At 42.7% G+C, this 19,814-nt stretch overlaps 1 protein-coding gene across 4 annotated transcripts in view; it reads right to left on the bottom strand.

Annotated features, from left to right (window-relative positions):
* Positions 1-19,814, bottom strand: part of HERC2 (HECT and RLD domain containing E3 ubiquitin protein ligase 2) — a 194,051-nt gene that overhangs the window by 65,876 nt on the left and 108,361 nt on the right. For all 4 annotated transcript variants that reach the window (XM_059720957.1, XM_059720960.1, XM_059720959.1 and 1 more), the window contains exons 32-46: positions 19,596-19,769; positions 19,387-19,523; positions 19,148-19,299; positions 17,968-18,159; positions 15,984-16,171; positions 14,341-14,533; positions 8,462-8,644; positions 7,850-8,034; positions 5,814-5,961; positions 5,516-5,712; positions 5,066-5,296; positions 3,936-4,071; positions 3,170-3,313; positions 589-731; positions 131-398 (exon numbers count right to left, since the gene is read on the bottom strand). In XM_059720957.1, coding sequence (XP_059576940.1) covers positions 131-398; positions 589-731; positions 3,170-3,313; positions 3,936-4,071; positions 5,066-5,296; positions 5,516-5,712; positions 5,814-5,961; positions 7,850-8,034; positions 8,462-8,644; positions 14,341-14,533; positions 15,984-16,171; positions 17,968-18,159; positions 19,148-19,299; positions 19,387-19,523; positions 19,596-19,769 — 2,671 coding nt within the window. The remainder of the gene's footprint in view (positions 1-130; positions 399-588; positions 732-3,169; positions 3,314-3,935; positions 4,072-5,065; positions 5,297-5,515; positions 5,713-5,813; positions 5,962-7,849; positions 8,035-8,461; positions 8,645-14,340; positions 14,534-15,983; positions 16,172-17,967; positions 18,160-19,147; positions 19,300-19,386; positions 19,524-19,595; positions 19,770-19,814) is intronic.

The raw sequence follows: 19,814 nt of genomic DNA, 5'->3' as shown, positions 1-19,814 counted from the left end.
AGCAGTTAGTAAAAAGCTTATCTGGTAGTATGTTTAGTTGGTATAAGGAGAGATACTCTAAATGCCATGTTAACCTGCTAACTGCTTCTCTTCCTCCCATGCCATTATTAATGTAACTATATAAGTGTACCTGGTAATCCAGAAGCACTTCCAGATGTTCCTGACAAAGACTTCAGTGCAAATTCAATGTTTTTCCTAGGAAATCCCATTTCCATAAGCTGAACAACAATAGGGAGGGGTGGAATGGGGGACTGCTTGCGTTTCTTCACTTTTGCAGGTCGGATATGCTGCACTGTGACTGGTGTGGTGGCTTCACTGGAGCTACAGTCTTCAAAAACTGGAGATGAAGGATGCGTGGACTCTACGGCTAGATACTGGCATACTGCCAGAGCAGCAGCCTAAAATAAAAATAATTAAAACACTGAAATCTATGTAAAACAACCAATCTTCTTATACTGTATATCAATAAACTGTTTGGTTACATTTACAGAATATTTTAAAAACTAAGAATTTAAACTAAAAAGCTTTAAGAGGAATTTGAGACAGAAATCAATAAAAACTTTTAGCAAGAAAAAACATGGCTTTTACCTCAAGCTCTTGTTTGTCAAATATTGCCTTCACAGGTGATGGCTGTGTGGCAGCTGTGAGAAGCTGCTGTAAGAGGATCATGGGAGGCTGTGGTCCTTCAGGAGACATATCTCCTATATCTGGGGATGAAACTGCTCCATCCTCTTAAAACAAAAACAAGTTTTTAGAAAATAAAAGTAGAAGAAAAATCAATACCCTGATTCAGCTCACTAGGTCTTTACCACATTCCCTCTCCAATGTGATAAAGTATTTAAGAGGGTTTAGAGGTCAGTAAAAATTTTCCTGTATACACAGATCTCAAAAGTTAGTAAAGTTATAACCAAACACAAGTTTTAATGTGCCTGGAGCCAATCCAGTAGAAAGAACTCAGTGTATAATAAACATAAGCAATTAACCTTGAACTAAACTTACGAATCCTATCATCATAAAAGGAAGCACATTCAGCTCTCGTGAAAGAGAAGAAACCAAATAATTATTTTAAATTACTCTCCCTAGAACTGATGCTGAGAGCACACTTTGGATGAAGCTCTCTAAAAAGTATAGAAAGAAAAAATACAGGGAGAATCAGTAGAATCATTGTGACTCCTGAGGTCACCTCGCCTCCAAAAGAGCGCACCTTATGTTGACAGGGTGTCTCTGATGAATTCTATTGGTTTACAAAAATTTCATCTGTATACATTTCCTGGGCTTTCAACTTGATGGGCAACTATAAAAGCAGGTTAAGGACATATTTCATTACAATCAGATTGTGTACTCTCCATACACTTTGACTGGTATGATAAAAATAATTGTACCCTTTAAAAATATGGATGGTAACAATATATTCATGTCTCACTCAAATATTGAATTTAATGTTTATAGAGCCAAAATTTACTGTTAAATAAAGCTGAAATATTAATACCAACATTTTATACCCGTCTTAGAAAAGCATTCATTTGAACAATATGTTGTTTAGCTGGACTACAAGAAGCAAAAACAAATATATATGCAGATGCAAGATTTGCTCAATAGTTCTGAAACCAATGCCAAAACAGGCCAAAAGATGACCTGCTACTCAAATTATAAAAAGTGAAAAAGAAAATGTTAAACAAAATACAGAAATCTGGCATCCCATTTTCAGAACAGCTTCAGAACACAGCATTTATTTCTATCTGAAAAAATCATAAAGCCCGAGCTTTTAGAATTACATCATTCTAGTATATATCCTGCTTTTCAACCTTATTTAGGGGGTATTAACTTAAGAGCCACAAAACTAAAAGTTAACACTTGACTTTATCTAGAGAGAAAAAGAAAGAGTAAAACTTGCTTGTAAGGATTCAGCTGCTAAAAAAACCAACAAAAAACACATCAGTTACTGAAGTAAAAACAATATAATTTGAAATAATAAGACCAGTTAACATATGTACATTTCCTGATTTAGTAGGGAATGTAAACCTCTGTAAAATTTTAGTGGTTATACAAAGTAATTCTTATCCACAAGTTTAAGAGTAGCCCAAATAAAAGGTAAAGCAAAGCAGACACTTTTTTAGCTCCACCTTTAGCTGCAGAATTGCTATATTCTCCACTGATTGTCATTTAACAATTTGTGGTTCCTCTTGAAGTAAAGTGGCAGCTACTTAAGATCACCAACATCAACCTTGAAAACTGAAGAGTGAAAAACAGGAAAGGTACAAATACATGCACAGCATTGGGGTACTATCAGAGCAGTTTATGGGAAATTTGTCAACATCCATAGAATTCAACATATAAAAACCCTGTCAAAATGGGGTGCACTCTTCTGAAGAAGAGGTGACTTCGAGTCACAGAACGATTCCACTGACTCCCCCTGTATATTTCTCTCTCTACTTATATTGAAGAGAACTTCATCCAAAGTCTATTAACTGTGCCCTCAGCACCAGTTCTAGGAAGAGTAATCGAAATTGATTTCTTCTCTTACAAGTGAGCTGAATTAACATTCCAAATAAGATTTAAAAGGTTTAATAAATTAGGATGATATTGCAATGATGGTCCAGAAAATATGCAAAAGAAGAATTCTTGTGGGTAATATTTTTACTGGAGCAACTACACATTCTTGTACCAATCACAACATCACCTCAGTACTATCTTAACATGAAAAGTAACAAAATATGCCACTTACAATGGAAAATCCACAGCCTGTGTGGTTGGTCCAATAAAAGGTATGATCTACAAGAGTTCTTGCCTTTTTAACAAGTTAAGCAATTCCCAGCATTTTAGGCTCCAAACACTTAGCTTGACTCGCCTAGTTTAGAAAAGCTTAAAGAGTAGTATAAATGTTCTCAGATCCAGTGAAAACTCCCCAAAAATTTCTCCATGTCGCTGAGGGGAAGCCAGAGTTTCAGGCAACAATGTAGAAGACTCATACACATTAGGGGTGCAAGACAGGGAAGTGGGGGTATCTGCTGAGTGAACCTAACACAACCACACAATTATTTTAAATAAAACAACAACATTAAAAGATGCTTTATGTTATAGACTAATAATCAGCAACAGTTACAATGAGGCACATGCATGTTAGAATATGCAGCTAACTGAGCTTGCCAGGATAAAAAAAAAGCTCTACCTGTAGGATTTGATCCACCTTCTTGTACAGCTGGTTGAGACAGGATCTGCCTTAATTTATCTTGATGAGAAAGCAGAGCACGACCTGCTTTCAGTATGTACAGTTTTAACTGTTGACACCTCAGCAGATCCAAGTCCACTTGACCTATCAAAAACAATTAAATTGTCATTAGCTAGACAACAAAGGTATTCAAAATAACAAAGGTAAATGCAATCTGCTAACTGACTCACAAGAATAATTTTTAATACAGTTAGTTATGGCTGGAAAGGTCAGTGGGTAAGGACTAAAATAGAAAGTTTGAAATGTACTAGTATAAGAAACCAGTACAGGGCCTAGTAACTAACTAGGACGTTAAAATGAAAACAGTGCTCTCTCAGTTAATATGCCAAATGTGGATCAAGTCTCTCTCAAATTAAAATGCAACAGACCTAGTTGTGGCAACAATAGTTAGGTAGAAACTGCATCAAGTATTTTCAGACAAGGAAAGACTCCAGACAAATTAGATCTATATTCTTCTAACCGAGATATAAACAAGATTCCATTAACAGTGTTTAGGAACCAATACATTTTAACTGCTTCTCAAACTTTCCAACTCCTATGGGCACAACCCAGAAAGGTAATATGTTTCCATTTTGTATACCACTTCCTACTCAATGCCAACCAGGTAAGAAGCGAGTTGCTAAAAGGACCAGCTTCTTTGTAGAAGGTTTAACGTTATCAGTATTTCAAAGAGAAGAGTTAGTTGATGACAAACAGGAAACGATACCTGAAAGAGCCTGACTGGGAGACTTCATTCTGTGCTTTTCTATCTTACTCCCAGCCAAATTTACCAGCTGAGCCCAGACAGACAGCATTGGTTCAGTGAAAGGCAAGTTGTTCACATTAAAAGCTACTACTGGAAGCTAAAAAGATCAAAAGAGATTGATGATTATTACTCACATATTTATATATGCTTGAAGTATACATGATCCATACTCTTCAGAGAATAAATGGTGTCGCTCTCACTGCTCTTAAGCTGGGAGAACTGGTGATAACTCCTGTCTCTACAAACCTGCAGGGCATGTCTACACATGCATTAATGCACTGTAATTATGGTACATTTAGTTTATTACCTTTAGTAATATCAGGTACTAACTAAATGTGCCATATTTGGTACTACTACACAGTAGCACTAGTGCACACTTTTTAAGTTACATTAATGCATGCTAGATGGGTTTTTTCGTGCCATGCTAATGTGTAGTAGAATCAGTCTAATATGTCATTAGCATCTCATGGAGACATGCCCACAGAAAGCAAATGAGCTACTGTGACTGTAGTGGAAAGGCATTTAAGTGTGGCAGGAAGAAGAAAGAAACAGGCAGAAGAGACAGAAAAAAGGAGGACTGCTACTTGTGGAGCAGAGGAAGCAAGACTGGGATACTGACTGTGCCTTCACTAGAGAGGAAGAAAAAAAAAAAGGTGTTTTGCTTTGGGTATCTTGAGATACAAGTCACAGTGAACACAAGGCATTTTGTACATGTCACCAAAGTTAGCAGACTAAAATTAGCCTATGGAGGAGCCTAGTCTAATTCAATCTGCTTCTTCATGACATTACTAAAAGCCTTGCCTTCATCAAGTTCAAAACGCATATACTTCCTGAAAAGACGACATAACTTTACAGGGCTGGGGAAACAAAAAACCCCACGTGAACACTGCTGTTGATTTGCACTAAGCCCTGCAGCTGTGGGACTGGCATATTATTTGCTCACTGAAAAACAAATTACTTTTTAGAACACATTAATTGGTCACACTAACTGATTTCAAATGAAAAGCAAAAAACATTCAACTTCAGTTTCTTGTGAAATGTAACGTTGTTAAATGCATCCCATTAGAGTAAGACCAGTAAGGGCCACTTACCGGTTTTAGCTGACTTAGGGGACACACTCTACACGTTCGCATATCATAGAACTGTACAGTGATCTTTCCTTTTGGAGTGATGCGTGTCACTGTGCCCTCTCCAAATTCATCGTGAATTACTTGTCCACCTAACCTCAAGCGACTATCTATTCCACCAATCACAGCTAGTACTGCCATTAGTCCGCCCACCTCGGGGTTCTCAGAATCAGGGAAGTAGTCTTCTAGAACAGCCTAATAAAAAACAGTAATAATTTAACTGTAGAGAGAAAATAAATAGTACTTTTCAAAAAAGAAATTATATAAATCAAGTTTAAAGTTACAGTAAGAAATTATTTTACAAAATGGTTTCAAAATTACACTTAAATAGAAAGTTACATTAAATTAGAATATTTACTTCCTTAATTATTTCTATTTTTAAAAAATGAGCTTATTTTAAAACGTGGAAACTACCCCTTCTGACTGTTTTCCTGCAAAGATGTGGGTGATGGAGGTTAGCTGAGAGTTGATGTACTTGTTTATGAGTCCATTCCACTGGCTCAGTGAATGGAGTGTCCTTAGCAGTGCCACTATCTCCTCTGCTAAAGTACTGCTGTGAGTTGCAGTCAGAGATGCTTGAGGCCTGGCTTTCCTCCTCCTCAGAGTAGATTCTGAAAAGAAGCAGTCCAAACTCAGGATTTGTTGATTTTAATTATGACAAAGAAATTAAACCATTAAAGAGAAAAGTATGCTGTACAAAAGTATGCTGTACCTCTGAGTAGTGGGATATCTGAAGAACAAGTACTAAGCAGGCTGCCTAAAAAACCAAACAGTTTTTCCACAAGGAATTTCATATCTCTTGACCTTTCATTTTTGTCCCAGGATGGAAGTACTGCTTTTAATAAATGCACAGCAAGGATCTAAAGAAACAACAGAATCAGTGTTATTTTGTTTTAGCTGGTAAGTTACCAGATATTTAAAATAAGGATATTTGCCATTGGATTTCACCTGTATTCAAGTATTAAGACTAATCACCCCTTGGTACTCTTCACTGTAGTCCTTGTTGTTTCTGACTGCTAACAATTTCATTATCCAGACTTTCTAGTGATTTTCAGGTTTGTCTGCCGTGTCAATTCATGTTAGTAATACTATTACTTACAGCACTGACAGCATTAAAAAGGAAAATCACGTTGGAACAGCAAGTCTACCCACAGAAAACTTGACAAAAATAGAAGAACAGGGATAAGAAGGGGAAAAGGAGACCTGGATCAGGTTCCAAATGTAGAACCAAAAGCTTACATTTTAGTCTCAGACCTCCAAAACAATCCAAGAAAAAGCAGTCGCCTAAGAACATAAGGGGCAAGACAGAATGCTATCTGAATGCAAACAGGCAGACTGCTGTTTGAAAATGTTTTTTATATAGCCTGCACATACTGTACAAAGTAAAAGGCTTTCACAAAAGGAATTAACCAATTTCATATTAGCCTGATATTCTATAGAAAGCCAACTAAAACTACAAAATATGCATGATCTCACAAGACTCAAATGAAAGAGTAAAGAAGTGTATGCATTTTAAATTGGAAAAAATGTTGCAGACTATTTTTCTGAACTTCTACCCTAGTCTGATGAAAGTAGGCTACATCTCTCTTCAAGGATATACCAAAAACAAAATATTTTCTCTGTGGCACTTCTCTTCCCTCCCCCCTCCCCAAAATATATAAGTGGGTATAATGTGTACCTTGGGAGAGGAGCTACTTTCCTCTGAAGCATTTGATATTGCCACTGGGTAAGGTGGACCATCACCAAGGTAGCATGGCCAATCCTCTTAAAAAGGCCTTGATGGCCTGCTCTGGGTCATGCTGATCACCAGATTTGGGTTTGGGAAGGAATTTCTCTAAGTCAACCTAGAAGAAAACTTGGGGATTTTTTTGCCTTTCACATGGAATGAGCCAAGATCATCTGGGCATGTAATCAATCTCTGCTATTTTAGGAGATTCCAACACTGGTGGTACATGGGGCTCTACTTCTTGACTGTGGAACATAGTTTAGTCTGACTGAAATATTCTAACTAAAGTTTTTTAGCTTTATAAAGTGATACCTTGGTGAAACCTAATGAGCTACAACATACAAAACATCAGGCTACATGAATGAATCCTCCCTTTTGGCTTTCCACTCTATGAAGCCTTTACAAAAATCTGTAGCCCCCAGAGACCTTGCGGACAGACCACTTTCCCCTGGGAGAATGTCTGTGTCTTCAAGCACAGAGCAGACTTCTCGGAGCTCTCTTTTTGTAACTCTTGCAAGTAACCTCCCCATACATATGGTCCTTTGGATATTCTGCAACTCAGTTTAGTTAAAGAACACTGAGCAAGTGCTCCCATTTATTTTATTTTTTTACCCAATGGAGAACCGTCAGGAGGAAATGCTTGTTAGTATCCAAAAGCTCTTAAAATTAAGTAGGGCTAAAGTGGAAGAGTTGGGATGCCACTCGCTTGAGCTGGCTGCAGGCAGAACACCTGATCATTATATCAGCCCCTAATGACCAGTATACACACTAAGAAAAGGGCACGGCCTTAATAGTAGGCTTAATGAGTAGCTGGCAAATCAGCCCTCTCTTGAATGGTGAAAATGAACAAATTTTATACAATAGGCATGCATGTTAACTGGTAGGAAGTTTTTAAATTAAGAAATTAAAAAAATAAATAAATAAAAAAGGTAAACCATCTCTAAGTTATGTGGTGTGTTGTAACAAGACAAATGAAACTAATTTCACTGCATGCCAAAATAATCTGGAAACATGCACGTTACCTGTCTCTGTAGTGAAGCAGCAGTAAAAGATTCATGCCCCTCCACAATTTTCATTAGCAACGTTATCCACTGAGATGTGCTAAGGGTGCTGCACATCTGAGGCATGAGGGCTATACTTCGAATAAATCCCAGTGTGCACCAGCTTCTATGCTGTTCTTTATAAACCAATTTATTTGGCAAGGAAGCTGGAAATAAAAACATATATGAACAACCTACTTTTCTGCCAACCATACTGCAACATCTGAAAGATCTTAAAGCTCTATTACAAGAACGAATAGCTTAGAGTAACTGTATCTTAATGACTTAAAGTCATACTGTGCTTCCCAATCAGAAGTAAATAAAGACAGCCTTTGTTTAGATTCCTTGTAGAAGCCACCTATTTGTGTTTTAACACATCCACAGCAGCAGCAGCAGCACCAGTCAGGGAAAAGCACATACAAAACATTTTATTGCACTTCTCAAATAGACAAGATGGAAGCTTTGAACAAGGCCTGGGTTGTGTTCCTAAACTAGAGACTAAAAATTAAAGTAATAAAATTATCATGAAATCATGCCAGTCTCATCACCCCATAACTAAAGTGTTTAAGTCAGACAACTGCATATGCCACATACCTGATTTATCTATTGTCCCACTTTCCACAAGCATGCGCAGTAATCCACACAAAGTTCTGGTTGCATCATTCTGCATGACTTCAGCATGGACTCCAGCAGAAAGACACAGCGTCTGTAACAGGTTCACGGTACTTGTCAGCATCATGGAAGTGGGGTGAAGGTTCCTTTCAACTTGTTCTCCTTCTGAAGCAAAAGTCAATACATTAAAGGATTACTTTAGTAATAAGATAACATGGCTGAAACAACATTCTGAAACAAAAGTGTGAAAGCAGGGAAAAAGTATAGTCATCATAAGTGTTCATGCAGAAAAAGGACCCTATATTTCAATCAAGGTATAAAAATGTAAATTATGGTATGTAAGGATGTTTTCAAGTTCTGTATCAGTAGCATTTTTCTAAAAGTAACATTAAAAACATGGAAATTCAAGGTGCAACTCCAATGGTGCAAAAGACCAGAAATGTGACAAGACACTGCCTAGAATTAGCTGTAAAACAGTCCCTGCCTTAAAAATAGCAATAATGCACATGCAAATGTGCACATCATGGGAACACAGCATAAAAATAGCAACAGTCAGATAAAGGTGCACTGATAAAGATTTTTTTGAGACTATACAGATGGCTGATTATCAACAAGCCACATAAGCCGATACCTATTAGATTGCAGTCCGGCAGCTTGGAAAGCAGCATCAGGCTGGTAAGTCAGGGGGTGGGGGAAGGGGCATGGGAGGTGCAGATCGAGTCCCCCATGGTGAGGGATGGGGGCTGGGACAGGCACTATACAGTCAGGGCAGGACATGGTGCAGGACAGAGCTGTGCGCAGCTCGTCCAGAAGGTGGGGAGACAACAGGAGGTTCCCACCGCTGCGTGTACTCCTGGGGGAGGCATGGCACGTACGTGCCCCCTAGATCTGTGTGCGGGGGGTGAGTGGGCTGCTGCTGCATGCTCGGGGCCGGGCAGCAAGGCTGGGAGGGGGGCTACAGTCAATTCTGGGGTTATAGTTATCAATCAATCAATCAATCAATCAGAGCAGAATCCACACAACACAAGAGTGAAGAAACCACACAACACAGATGTAGTTACACACACATACCTTTTGCAGCACAGGAAAGATTAAGATGAAGCGTGCTGGAAAGGCAGGTGCCAGGTCTTCTGGCAGGGGTGGGAGAGGAGCTGGGGGGAGAGCTACAGCTGCAAGTGTCCTGTCTTCCTCCCCACTCCTCCCCCCATCCTCTTCCAGAGCAGCCATGAGGCTTCTGCTGCCAGTGGAAGCAAGGAGGTGGGACATTCCTAATGTCCCTGCACCTGTACCACCTTCTCCAGTCCAGAAATAGGCACTAGCAGCAGAATGACCGTCTCCTCCACTCCAATTTAATCTCCCAGCATGAGCCTCGCACTGCCAAAGGAGGACCTGGAGCTGGAACCAGGGGACCTGAGCACCCTGGCTAAAGCAATTCTGGGGACTGAGGAGGCATCTGAGTTCATGCTCCACACTCCTCAAAGTTTCCCTAGACTCATGTCTCCTTCTCTGGGAAGCAGCACCTCAGAGGAGGCTGAAGAGGTTGTGGAGGCTCAGGCAAGTGGCTCAGCTGAGTCAGCTCCTCCTGCTGTTGTGCCTCAGCCTGCTGAGGAGGGGAATGAGGCAGGATCCCCACCCTCAACCCAGAAGTGGGGGAGTAGTATAGTGTAGTGTGGGATCATTTTGAGGTGGCAGATGATCCCAAGTATGCTATCTGCCAGCACTGCCAAAGGCACATCAGCCAGGGCAAGGAGGTGAAACACTTTACCACCGTGGCAATGCTGCTGCATCTCAGGAGGCAGCACCCCCTTGCCCTTCTTCCTTCTCAGCCTGCCCAAGCGTGCCCAAAGGAAAGTCCCCCACTCACTCCAAAGTCCCTGACCCCCCAAAGCAGAGGCAGGCCACCCTGGAGCAGTGGGGGAAAACTGCAAACAGAGGGGGGCATATTCCCAAGGTGAGCAAGATCACCCCAGACAACTGGGGAGATGGTTGCTCTGGATAACCAGCCCTTCTCCTTAGTTGAGCGGCCAGGGTTCAGGTACCTCATGGCCCCATCTTACCAAGTGCCGGCACACACCACGTTCAGCAGGACAGCGGTGCCCTCCCTGCATGAGTACTTGAGGGAAGAGCTGCACAAGGCAGGGCCAAGGTAGCCTTCCACTTCACCTCCGATATCTGGAGCAGCCGGAGTGGCGATCACGCCTACCTCTCCCTCACAGGGCACTGGTGCCATCAGTCAGGCTGTCGGTGGGCTCTCCTTCAAGCAGAGGTACTGGATGAGTCCCACATGGCAAGGGAGATCACGGCGGCCATGAACCACATGGAACAGGGGTGGCTCATTGGGCAGGCCAAGCTCACCCACAGGTTCGTGGTGACCAACAATGGGGCCAATACGGTCAAGGCAGTCTGTGATGCCCCGCTGTGTGACACAGACTGCACCTCATAGTCAGAGATGCCTTGGAGGGGGACAGAGCTGCCAGTGATGGTGCCACCACCACTACTGCTACAAGCCAGCTGACTTCAAACTGCAAGAAGGTGGCAGGCTACTTCCACCGCAGTATCAAGGGGGGCAAGATGCTGCGGGAGAAACAGGCAGAGCTCAGCATCCCGCAGCACAAAATCACGCAGGATGTGGAAACTCAGTAGAACTCCACATACCTGATGCTCGAGGGGCTGGTGGAGCAACAGAAGGCCATCCATGAGATGTCCTTGCTTAGGGAGATCAGGATCAGCAGCCCCCTGAACAGAGCTGAGTGGGGTACCATCTCCCAGACCTTGGTGGTCCTCAAGCCCTTCCTCGAAACCACTGAGACCCTAAGCGCTGGCAAAGCCCTCCTCAGCCAGGTGATCCCCCTACTGAGGGAACTGGAGAAGTTCCAGGGGATCAATGTTCCTGGCTGGGGCAAGCCGCCGTCACCAGATGTGCAGGCACTGGTGAGGCGGCTGTAAGAGGGTATCAGGAGACGGATGGATCCCTTGCAGTCCAGTACAGTCCACATGCTGGCAGGCATGCAAGACCCGAGAGTGAAGGGGAGCATGTGCACTGGCAGCACCAAAACACTCGATCACTGGATGCAGGTGCTAGTCAACAGAGTCAGGAAGACAGAAAGGCAGAGACGAAGGGATGTGGAAGAGGGGGATCCACTTTCCCGTGGCAGCACTCCCAGCACCAGCCACCGCCAAATGCGGGCCAAGGGCATGGCTTCAGTGCTGGAGTCCAAACGCACCAGACCCCAGCCTTAGACAGGTAGTGCCAAGGCTTCAATGGCTACCTATCTAGCTGAGGACGTGGAGCCACTGGACTGCGACCCCTTGGCCTACTGGGCAAGCCACAGCCAGATGTGGCAGGATCTGGCCATGGTTGCCCAGCAACACCTGTCCTGTCCACCAACCAGAGTTCCAAGAGAGAGGATGTTGAGCATTGCTGCAGATGTTGTGACACCCCACCACACCTGCTTGGATCCTAGTTTGGTGAAGCAGTTGGTGTTCTTGACAGTGAACCTCCCGCTGCTTGGGTTCCCCAAGCTCCACCTACAGACGGACTGAGTGCCACTCAGCTGGAGAGGGCATGCCACTCACTGCATCACCAGCCAGCAGGGGAAGAACATGTCCCTGCTGAGCTCACTCCCATGACAGGACAAACTTGGATGTATGGGCTGGGGCTATGGGGAAGGAAGGGCCCCAGGTCCTGGGCATGACCACTAAAACTGCACCCTGGAAAGGTAAGGAGGCCTGGTGGGACTGCTGGCAGCACAGCAGCCCTATAAATGCCAGGACCAATGATCCCCTGGTGAAAGGCAGGTAGGAGGCGCCATAACCTCCAGTTAACGCACACATGTACACAGTCCTGGCTGGGAAAAGCCCAGACATGTCACGTCTTTGACAGGCCTGAGGCTTGCTAGTTGCAGTGGAGTTGTGAGGCTCCAAGTGAGCTCAGCTTAGCTGCCTGGGATACCAGCTTCTGTGCTGAAAAACCCTTTGTCAGGTTGAGGAAGCACCTGCAGTTGGTGCGTCTGCTGGTCCTGGATGGAAGGAATAGTAAAGAAGCCAGAGGCTGGCCTGGCATGCAATGTAGGCAAGAAAGCCAGTCAGTGAAAATGGAAATGGAGGCGTCAGGGAGTGAAGGACAGGTTGGGATGAGGTGGAGGGGATGTAGCAGTGCAGGTAAAAGTTCAGAGGTACCTGGGGAGTCAAGATGTCTGGCAGGTTGCAGCATGTCAGAATTCCACTGTCTCATCTATATCAAGTCCATGAGTTTCTGTACCTAGAAGGCTGATGAAGTGAAGTTCATAAGCCCAGCTGTGAAAAGTGGCTTGTAAATTGTTCCCTCTCAGGATCAGGCCTGAGAAACTGGAGGCAGGGTGTTTTTTTTGGTGAGGAATGTGCCCCCACAGGTAGCTGGGTACTGCTGTCTTTGACGGATTCTGGTGTGCAGTTTGTGGGGGTACTGGAGATAGTTGGCAGGTTTTGTGTTTTGAGCTGTAGGAAGTTGACTTCAGTTCTGGTGAAGAAGTTAAGTACTTGTTTGAATTTACAAACCAGTTTTCAGAGCTGGGCCTATGAACTCTACTTCAGCAGCCTCCTAGATAGTAGGTACAGAAACTCATGGACTCAATACAGATAGTGGAATTCTGACACACTGAAACCTGCCGAACATCCTGATTCCCCAGGTACCTCTGCAAATTTTACCTGCACTGTTACATCCCCTCTCCCCCTGCCCCTCACCCCCCCCCAGATGCCTCCATTTCCATTTTCACTGACTGGCTTTCTTGCCTACATTGAGTGCCAGGCCAGCCTCTAGCTTCATTACTATTCCTTTCATCCAGGACCAGCAGACACACCAACTGCAGGTTCTTCCTCAGCCTGACAAAGGATTTTTCAACCCAAAAGTTTCTCTACCTATACAGTTGCCTTACTAAAAAGATACCAGATTGTCTTACCTGTTGTCATGTAAAGTGGTGGACCGGACTGAGGCTGCAGAGGAGGTGGTGGCCTCATTGGGGCACACTACCGTGTTGTGCAGAAGCCCCAGAGCCAATGAGGGCACACCTTAACACACAGAGTCACCCACCCATGTCACAAGTTCTGCCTGTCAGCAGCCCGAGATGCAGGGCCCCAGACCCCCCTGCACCTATCTCCTTGACAGCTGGCAGTCTTCCTGGCTGCAGCAGGGCCTAGCAGGCCTGCAGTTTTTACCCCCTGTGCCTTAACAAACACAGTGTCACCCGTCACAAGTTTTGCTTGTCATGAGCCTGAGGTGCAGTTTCCCAGAAACCCCTGCACCTATCTCCTTGAAACTTGGCAAGCTTCATGCCCTCAGCAGAGGCTACCATCCCTACAAGTTTCATCCAAATCAGCCAAACAATGACAAAGTTATAGATATGTAATTGATGACCCAATATTTCATTGATTCGGCACCAAATCTTCTGGTGCAGATTCAGAAAAGTGATCCAAATCTCCTAATCAAATCGCTGGCCTTCGAATCAGCCATATCTGAATCCGAATAAAATAATTCTCTATTTGTACAGGCCTAATTATCAGCCAAAAAAGCCAACTGCCAATAATGTCAATTTTCCCTTTATCGCTGCCAGTTCAATATGGACTGACATATCAGTGCACCTCTAGGTCAGATAGTTAGTATCACACTCCTTTCCACAAAGAGGCTCAGCACATACAATGCAAGCTGACCCCCCAATACAACCAAAGAGCTTTACCATACAGAAGAGGGGACATGCCAGCCATATATAAATCTGTTAATCAAGTAATTGTCAAATAAACTTTATAAGCTGTGAAACAAGGTTTGCTGATCATCCAAAGTCCCGAAGATAAGTGTGCCTCCATTTTATCTAAGTACTTTTTCTTACCAGAGTCATCCTCTGTGTCAGAATCTTCGGTCGTGGGCTGAGCTGCAGGTGGTGGTTCAGCCAATTTCAGGTCGTATTTTCCCTCTTTCCCCATTCTGTAGGAATTTGTACTGCCCGTGTCCCACTGAACCCTTATCCAGCCATCCTCTCCCAGTTCTCCAATCACACGGCCCAACCCTGGAGGGGGTCCATCCTAAGAAAACAGAAAAGTTCAGACAACCAACACTACACACTCAAGTGGTGGTACATCACATGACAGTTTCTTACCAACTTTCTTGTGGGTAGGGAGCAAACAAAATAACTGCTTTGAGCTCAAAATTCCAAAGGCAGCTTTTGCACTTTCATGCATTAGAAATTACTTAACCTTTTTTTTTTTTTTCCCAGATTAGTGCAAATTTGTATGCAAAATGAAGAGTAAATGACATCAGACCAGGACAAACTTTCATGATACTGCACCAAATGCTGCTTCCTTTTAACTGGAGAATGATTCTAGAGAAAAAATGAATCTACAGAAGTTAACCAGTCCTGATGCTAAATATCCAAGTCTTTTAAATGAAAAAGTCACCTAAAAATTAGGAGAGATGCAACTACATAGGAACATAAAAACTTAAGTGCCCTACTGGGTCAGGCCAATGATCTATGTAATCCAGTATTCTGTTGCCAAGTGGCAGCAGTGGTTCCTTTACAGCAGGAGTAGCCAGCCTGTCACAAGTGGCATGGGCAGCCTGGAGGAACAGGGAATACAGTGGCAGATAGGGCATGAAGCAGAGATACAATCTAGACAGGGAGCACAGGACAGGGAGCGTAAAGCAGAACAACGGATTGGACAAGGGAAGAGAAGTGGAGAGGCACTCAGAGAAGTTGTGGGGCTTAGCTTGTAACACGCCTGCCAAAAAGCTTGGCCCCCACTGCTTTAGAGGAACAGGGTAGGGTATGTCTAGAGCCAGGGTTTTAAAGAAAAATAGCCTATAGGCTGAATCTGACCTATGGAGACTTATCTGGCCTTCAGTGCTGCCTCAGGGTCTCATCCCAGCCCCATATATCACACTGCATGCACCAGCCCCAGGGCTAATCAGAGAGATGCGTTGCATATGGCACCCATGCCAGACTGGCCCTGAATGCTGGATTGGAAGCCAGTCCAGATCGGGCCCACAGCTCAGCCCCAAACTCTAGATCCAGAATGCATTGTTGGGCACATGCTCCGTGCAGCACTCCAGGCCAGTCAAGCGTGCTTGCTGCACATAGCACCGATACCAGACCACCCTATCTATGGCCTCTGGTACACTGGGCCATAGATAGGCCTCATGCCCCACATTCGGCCAGCAGGGCAGAATAAACTATCATCTATGAGTTTATATCCCTCTTTGAACCTGGCTATGCTACCTGCACTTCTACAACTTCCTCTGGTAATGAACTCCATAAGTTAACTATGCACCGTGTAAAATAGTACTTTTTTTCTCATGTTAGGTTTAAACATATCTCCTGATAATTTCAGTGGGTGCCCCCTATTTCGTGACCACTTAGTGAATGGAAATTCTTTATTCACTTTGTCCAGACAGTTCATGATTTTTTTAGAACTCTGGCATTAAAAGTATGCAAGACTGTTGATGAGTCAGATTACGAAAATGAAAACACAGTAATACCTGATCACCCCATTTCCAGTCCACCCCTCTAACCACTCTGGTACCAATTTTCATCATGGCTGCCAGTTCTGGCCCAGAGACAGGAAGCTGAACTGGTGAGGTTTCTTTTCTTGATTCTTCTAAGACTGTGGCAGAAGCTCCATGGGATGAAGCAATCATATCTTCTTCAACATTGTCAGAACTAGGTCCTAAAGAGAACAGCCAATTGAAGAGCAATTAACACAGTAACTTGATATTTAATACAACTTCTTACCATAACCATTATAAAATTAAATATAACATATACAACTATATTATTAATCATAAGTAATATTCCAAAAAGGATAATGAGTTAAGTTATACAAGCTTTCCAGTTTTTAGAAAGCTTGGAAATGAGATTTTTATAAAGGACTTGTATATTATTTTTGTTCAAAGTTACAGAAAAAACGTTAGAATGATTTTGTCTACCAAAGAGAGACCCGACCAAAGGTATGTCTCATCTATTTACCTCCCAAATAAACACGAGCCAAAAAAAGATGACCCTCAAAAATCCTTGCTTTTTGTAGCAGTCTAAGCAGCTCTAGTGACAGAATACCATCCAGCCTTATCACTCACTTAGTCCACTGTCTGGGACTAGAAAATATGCTTGCAGACTTTTCTGTAATAAAGAAGCTATATCAAGCAACTATGCTGCAGCTAACAGCTACATGAAAAGCTCAGATGTGTATATGTCAGTCTGTAAAAGTTCAGTTGATGGCACAAATCAAGTGAAGAAAATTCACACTTAGTTAACAGGGAGAAACAGCTAACAAGAATTTCGTGATATACAGGGAAGAAAGTGAATTTGGAACTACTGCATGAAAAGGTAGTCTAAAAATGTAAATATTTGCATACATTCAATTTCAGCCTTTATCTGAAAAGGGAAACAAATACAATTTTGACTGTCTATAGGTGGAAGTGAGAGTCATTGAATATGGTGGTACTAAATTTATTATTTGTGTAAGAGTCCCAGCAACTTTATTATTCAAGCAGGCAAACACACAGCAATGCAACTTTCCAACCACAGCTTCCAAAAATGAACAATACTTGTGAAAAATATTAAAAGGAGAAAACCAGATTCCATAAGTACACTGAGAACTTCTGCCAGTCTAGTGTGTGCTTCAATAAAGAACCTTAATAGAACACTTACAAGTATGAACCTACCTAAATCACGGAGAAAGCGCACTGTGCAGCGGCTCCTTTAATCTTCCCATTTTCACTGCATACATCCCCCGCCCAGCCACTGACTGGCAGAGGGGTCCCAGCAGCCCTGCCTCTCGCTGCTGAATGGCCAGGAGGCAAAAACCACACCATATTTAAAACCGCAGCTTTTGCCTCCCAGCCAGTCAGCAGTAAGGCTAATGTTGCCCCTCTGCCAGTCAGTGGCTGGGGGGGGAGGGGCCCGCAGTAAAAATGGCAAGATTAAAGAGGCCACTGTGCTGCGCACATCTGCCACAATCTAGGTGAGCCCCTACTTATAAGCAACCAACATACTAAACCTAAACTGGAAAAAAAAAATACATCATCATTGGAAAGAGATGACTGCAGCTTCAAGGAGATATATAAAAAAAGTAACAAGTTTAATTCTTAATCTTGTTGCTTGCTTTCTTTCCTTTGTGGTGATGACCTACAGTGTCTAAAAAGGTACAAAAAGCAGGTGAAAAAAAGTAAAATAATGGATATATGTGTTTTACTGTTTTCCACTAAGAATATCTATGGTTCATAAGTTCTCACTACAACTCTCAAAGATGGATCCTTAATTGCCCCAGAAATCGCAACTAATATAAAGGTGGATAATCAGTAAATTTCATCCTCTTTGCTCACCAAAGTTTTTATCAACTGAACAGATCATCATTCTTAACCAGTAAAGCTGTACGTTTGCTTAGGACACTCCAAAGTAAAACTTAGTGCAGTAATTCAAAATATATGCATTTTTTCCAAGCAATAAAACGGAAAGATTTCATACCTATTAGACGCAGCGTTGTTTGCGTTAATGCTAGCATGCCAGAATTGAGAAGAAGGTTCAAGGTGTTGGCACCGTGCTGAAGGGTCAGCATGTTGAGCATGACCAACAGAAAACGGGCTTGCGGAATGGTCCCAAGACTTGGTCCTGCTGGGTTCTCATTGGTAATTGTTTGAAGAGGAACAGGTTGGATACCTAATTAGGAATTAATATTCCTTTTATTAAGGGTAAATAATGCAGAGCAAGTCAATGCTTAAGAACTCTGGGCAAATAGATTAGCAGTTCCTTGTTTCACAGTTTAAGATAATTTCACTTTACCCCATGATTTAAGGAACACCCAAATTAAAGAAGTTCCAAGACAGAAAACTAACAAGTTATAAAAAATGCAACTGAACTATAATAAGCAGTCAAAGAACCAAAAATACTCCCTTAAATGTTAGGGAACTGGCTTCAGTATGGTGGGCAAAAGAAGTGGAGAGAAGAGGCCAAAGAGAAAATATATATTTCTATTTCACAAAATATTCAATCTCATGAAGGAGAAAATAGTTCATTTTAGTATCTTAACAATTAAAAAAAGTTCATTACGTGAAACTATTTATATTTAATAGGGGTGTGCGAAACAGGCCGTATTCAATTTGGATTCGACCTGAATCAGGGACATCGATTCAATCCCACTTCCAGGTCCACCACCGAGCGCACAGGAGGCTGACTCGGCGATTGGCTGCAGGAGGACCCCGGGTGCCCCCCCCAGACCCAGAAGGCACCAGTCACCGAGCCGGGAGGCACAGGGGAGCCCCCCTGCACATTCTCCAGCGGATCCAGAAGTGGACCAGAACTCCTTCTGGTCCACTTCTGGGTCTGCCGCCAAGTGCACTGGGGACCCCCCTGTGCTCCTGTGGGATACCCCATCTACCCCACCATTGCAGCGTTGACAAGCCACCTGGTACCTTGAGGTATGTAGAAAAAACGTTTAAAAGCTGTGTCTATGTCCAAATTGCCGAATCTCTCCCAATTAATTCGGAGGGTTCCGATTCGATTTGGAGAAATTAAAGGGTCTCCTGATTCTATTCAGGTTCAGAGATTCGGCCACTAAATCAAATCAAATCAAATCAGCAACCAAAGCTTCGCACAGCCCTAATACTTAAGACCATTTTAGTTACAACAGAAGACTATTAAGGCTCACCTAGTTCTTTAAATCTTGCATTAGCATCCAGTAATATATTCCGGACATTCTGAATAGCCCATGCATACAACTTTCCAAAAGTTACTTCCAGCAGCATTCTATTAAATGGTGGGATCAGGTCAACATCTTTCAAACAGTCTGTTAGAGGTTCCCTTCATTTAAGCAGAAAAAGATTTTGAAATTCTCCCACTCAAACAAAACAATTAAAACAAGAACAACCCTCCACCACCACCACTTACCCTATATTGGCCCCTTCTGGAATAAGTCTCTGCCATCCACAGAACATCGCATACTGCACAGATGGGAGCAAGAAGCTTTTAGTTGCCAATTTCAGAATTGTATCTATCCCCTCCAGGCGAACTTCTGCTCTTTCTAACTGTAAAGAAAGGAAACAAGTCACTTTCATGTAACTTGATTAAAACATAAAACCCATTTTTACCCATTTTACCTGTTTTAATAAACATTTTCTCATTTTTTCTACATCTACCGGTTCTTCTTTCAATGCAAATTCAACAATTGTGTTGAGGAGGGCAGATTGTGGATACAAGCCTTGAACATTTTGCTTTAGCCATTTATATTTGTGGACACCTGTAACTGTACTCAGAAGTGGTTGCCACTTATCCTATAAAATGAAAAAAGTGTATTTAAATAATCTGCTTCAAACTGA

Source organism: Alligator mississippiensis, chromosome 1 (assembly GCF_030867095.1).
Source record: "Alligator mississippiensis isolate rAllMis1 chromosome 1, rAllMis1, whole genome shotgun sequence".
NCBI lineage: Eukaryota > Metazoa > Chordata > Crocodylia > Alligatoridae > Alligator > Alligator mississippiensis.
The sequence above is the reverse complement of the archived record's forward strand: the minus strand, read 5'-3'. Positions and strand labels throughout refer to the sequence as shown.